The sequence below is a fragment of the Ostrea edulis genome, chromosome 2 (assembly GCF_947568905.1).
Source record: "Ostrea edulis chromosome 2, xbOstEdul1.1, whole genome shotgun sequence".
Classification (NCBI taxonomy): domain Eukaryota; kingdom Metazoa; phylum Mollusca; class Bivalvia; order Ostreida; family Ostreidae; genus Ostrea; species Ostrea edulis.
In genome coordinates this window covers 1,642,501-1,646,998 of record NC_079165.1, presented here as the reverse complement: position 1 = coordinate 1,646,998, position 4,498 = coordinate 1,642,501, and the positions used below count along the sequence as shown (strand labels likewise).

Sequence of the window (4,498 nt, the reverse complement as noted above, 5' to 3'; positions counted from 1 at the left end):
CTCTGAAGACATATATATTACTGTAAGACACTAACTCACAGCTGAAGCTTAATCATCGCGATTCAATGCCCCCCCCCCCCTCCCCTACATGTATTTGTAAAACACCATTCTCTCTGCTAGAATGCACTGTAAAATTTAATGATTTAAAAAAACTAGATTCATGAAATAACTTAAATCTTTAAGATTTTAAAAAGATCGATTTTCATTCATCATATATTCTCAGAAATGTATTATTACATAATTCTAAATTCTCGACAAACTCCTGAATCTGTAAGATAAGACAACGATAAGTGGCATTTGATTTCTATTTATTTTACACTAATGTAAATACGAAGGTTTCACATCCATGATCTAAACAGCTCCATTACAATCCCGACCAGATCACACCTTCATCTGCCCCAGTCTGATTCAGTGAGTAGTTTTTCTAACCATTCACCTGCAGTTACCGAGTGAACTCGTGTAGCGCGCCTATGGAATGTAATTCCATGCCAATTAACTGATAATCATTCAAAATGAATTACATAAAATTACCATGAGTTCTAATACTTCACTGTTTTTGGCTCTAAAACAACATGCAAGATACCATAGACTGTCTGGATCAAAATACAAACAAATTATCTCATATTTATGTTTAATCACTGTTTATTTCATACGTGACTTCACGACATATGATATTCCAGCTCTCAGCCAGCATGTACAATAACTCGCTTTTCCTGTTAATATTCATGTTTCACACTATTTCATGCATTTTCCTGTTTCACGTGATTTCATGATCGACAAATTGTATCCTCTGTTTTATATTAAAACACCGCACTTCCTCATTGCATTGACTGTATAAGATTACCATATGCTAACGTTGACAAATCACTCCACCTTTCGTTCTGGCGTTGGACAATCTTATCAGGAACAAGAAATTTGCTTGTGGGGAAAATAAAACTATACATTTTTGTCACTTGAAAATGTAAAAAAAAAAAATAATAATATTTCAGCGATTATAAGCTTTCTGATTTCATCAACGCCGGACAAGTACATAGAAGTCTAATAGATCACACAGTCTTATTAACGTTATCGCGGGTGTAATATTGAAAACAGGGTGGGCAAATGTCCCAGGATCTACATTTCTGAGATCGGAATCGGATGAAATCACGAAAAGGCATGGAGGCGAAAATCACCGTTATCTTCCCATTAGTAGCCTTAGGAAACGAGCAGAAAGATTTAAATGCATATTTCCATAGTAAAATCAATTTATTTCCGAACACGCAATTTTATTCGCACAATAAATTGTTATGGATTTGGGGTCTAGATGAATTAAGAGGTTTTTTTGTCTTTATAATATCATTGTTGATGGGTCATTTAACGGAATCGATGTATCTAACCTGACTTGGAGAAGTTTACGTTGGAACGTCCCTCTCAGACTGAACAACAAAGCGCACCTGCTGACCGCGAGCGCCGTCTACCTATATATAAAAGAACTGACTCGTGCCGAAGCAAAGCAACCCGGTGATTGGAATGGGTTTCAGCTGATTCTCTGTTTATATTTTCACCTGTACAATAGCACTATCAATATCTTACACCTTCTGAAGTAGATTAATTAATTAATTGAAAATGGCCGGAATACAACAGTTTGTCGGCTCCTGGGAGGAAACGACCAAGGAGGGGTTCGAGGAGATGGCCAGCGCCTTAGGTAAGCAAAAAAAATTATGAGTCCTTTTTCATTACTATGATCATTATTCACAAGCTATTTTAAGGCCTGGATATTAAAACAAAATGTCGTAAAGAAGTCTATTTATTTATTTTAAATAAATTTAGGAAATTTAATTTTTACTTTTGAATTTAATTTATCAGTGTATCAGAGGTGATACGCACGAACGGTCTATTGAAGTTGTGTTTAATTTTGTGATATTTCTGAAAGCCTTGTTTCGCATTTGAAGAACAGGCAACAAGAGGCAGGCTTTTTAGATTGGAGATGACAGCATGCGTTATTTTCATACAAGCAGCATAACGAAAATGCCACGAAAATTCTGTACATAGCGACTATAAAATTCATGAATACTGATGGTGAACGAAGACTTGATCGTTTACATAAGAAGCAGGGTTTTACATTTACTGTGTATATGTACAATCCCCACTGATGGCATCTTTACTTATATATTTATATTTATTCACTAATTAAGGGCCCTCAGGGGGCATATACAATTTTAAGAATTAAACATTATAACTACATGATACAATTTACACATGAGTACCATTAAACAAATGTTAAGGGTTTCTACATTGACATAGGTATTGAATTCTCATCACAATACGGATTGAAAATGTGCTGTACAACAAGTGTGCTATATGGGAAGTAATGATTAGTATCCATGGAGATCATGTAGTATAGGAAAAAAATCATAGGAAATATACTCGAATTATAACAAAGCCTTTGCACTCTATATCACTTTACTTGTTTTCTGTGCCGAAGTGAGAACTTTCCAGCCTTATGCTTGCGATATAGTAAAAAAAAATAAAAATGATAGAATTTTAAATTTCGAAAATTTCATTAGATCGAATGCTGTCTGATGTGTTTCATACCAATTGTTAACCTGTTCTTTGCACACTGATTTTGACTACGGATTACTTCGTTTACCTGATTTAAGATATAGAGATAACGTCGGGTGCAACCGGTCAACAGGGGATGTTTACTCTTCATAAGCACCTGACCCCACCTCTGGTTTGTTCAGGAGTCCGAGTTTACTCTAGTCTTAATTTTGTATTTTATATGGGATTTATGTGTTCCTAATCTTAACTTTTTATTCATCAACGAAAGGTGAGAAAGTTGCTCAAGCTTATTCTGGTAGCGTCTAATGCAATGTATATAATACACTTAATATTGGGAGATAGAGCGAGACTACGTGTTGTCACTGGCCAGAGTGCGAATTCAGAATCTCGCGTGACAGATCTACTCTGGGGGACTTATGACATACTATCTCTGACGATTACCATCGCTTTTTGTCTATTGGGTTTCCAAATGTGCAAAAAATGCACCATTAACCGAATTCCAGTATTCTGTCATGAGAGAGATCGATCATTGGACATTCCGCGATCCAATTCTGTAGATTTTTTTCTGTGAGGAAAAAAAAACCATAATTCCAATTTCATACAAAAAAAAACAAAAAAACAATATAAAAATCTTATCACATTGTATGCATATCATGTGTACTTTGATATCGAATTCATCCATGAACTGTTAAACACGGTGTACGGAGACAGACTGGGTCTAGCGGCTTTGCTTATACAATTCAGCATCTTGAAGAGAAAAAAAAAACTTTTCCACGAAACTGCAGGTATTGTTTGTGTCTCGCCGGCACGCGCAGAGTGCGTTACTGTCAATTCAATGAGATTTCAACCTACTAAAATCCTGCGTTGTTGACATTCATGCCTAGAGATGCTGTAAAAAACTACACCAACTGCATGGCGACCAAAAATATCGTGTCCTAGGCCTTCAATCTACTGATAATTACAAGATGTAGATTTCTTTCCCCGAGGACAGTCCGGAAATTCGGCTTGCATTTCGTGGGAAGTATCTGTCAATATTAACTTCATTCTATGCTAACTATGTTTCCCATGTCATGTTGCCAAGGACAATGTCTGCCAATTCTTGCGCAGTCGGACATATGAAATGATCCATTTTCATTTTCTAGTATCCTTTATCATTTTGGCTCGAGACAGGTTGTTATTTACCACTAGTATAAATTTATACTTGTGGAAGACCTGCGCTTTTGCTGCCAGGCTGAAACCAATTACATATTGAATTTTGAATATATAGATCGCATTCTCGGATAAATCTGCCATTTGTGACACCGCGTACTAAAATTCGTGTAAGATCAGAAAGGGACAATAAAAACACGTCTGGACTCTTTTAAAAAGACTTTTGCACTTTAAGAAATAAGTATCCAGAATATTTAGACTCATCGCAACTCTATATGGGATTTCTACAAAATTGGAATGCACTTTTGAATGCAATATATGTAGGTTTCAATAACATAATGCACTAATACTGTCAGGTTGCGTCTGTTATAATACTTTTACATTATGGCCTACCAGACAGTTCGATCTTCGAAACAAAGTGAAGGACATTTTAATCTTAAGTCGGCAGAACGGCGAGAAAAACACACAGCCAGTAGGCGTACATCAGACACAGCTGGGGTATATTAAACTTATTGAAAACCTCGGCTTGTTGAACAGCATCCTCCAAGAATATACAGGAATGAAATAACTCGAGTTTCTATAGAAAACAAAAAGCTATAAAGCCCACGACATTTCAGTCATTTGAGCGAATACACGGACAACAATTGAAAATTTAAATGAAGAATTCGGTGAATCTTTTGATATTAGCAATCTGTAAAAGGTGTGTATATCTGACGTCACTGCCTATAAACGCATCGTGCAAGTCAGTGAATGAAATATTCCGAATGAAAACTGATTTCGAGTATTTCCGGAAAACTGACAATTAGAA

General features: G+C 35.9%; 1 protein-coding gene across 2 annotated transcripts in view; it reads left to right on the top strand.

Moving 5' to 3' along the window:
• Positions 1 to 1,272: 1,272 nt before the first annotated feature.
• LOC125680317 (fatty acid-binding protein 5-like) overlaps positions 1,273 to 4,498 on the top strand; it is a 42,462-nt gene continuing 39,236 nt past the window's right edge. The window contains exon 1 of one of the 2 annotated variants that reach the window (XM_048919799.2): positions 1,273 to 1,684. In XM_048919799.2, coding sequence (XP_048775756.1) covers positions 1,606 to 1,684 — 79 coding nt within the window. In that variant the 5' untranslated portion in view covers positions 1,273 to 1,605. The remainder of the gene's footprint in view (positions 1,685 to 4,498) is intronic. The other variant, XM_056157263.1, reaches the window with a different exon arrangement.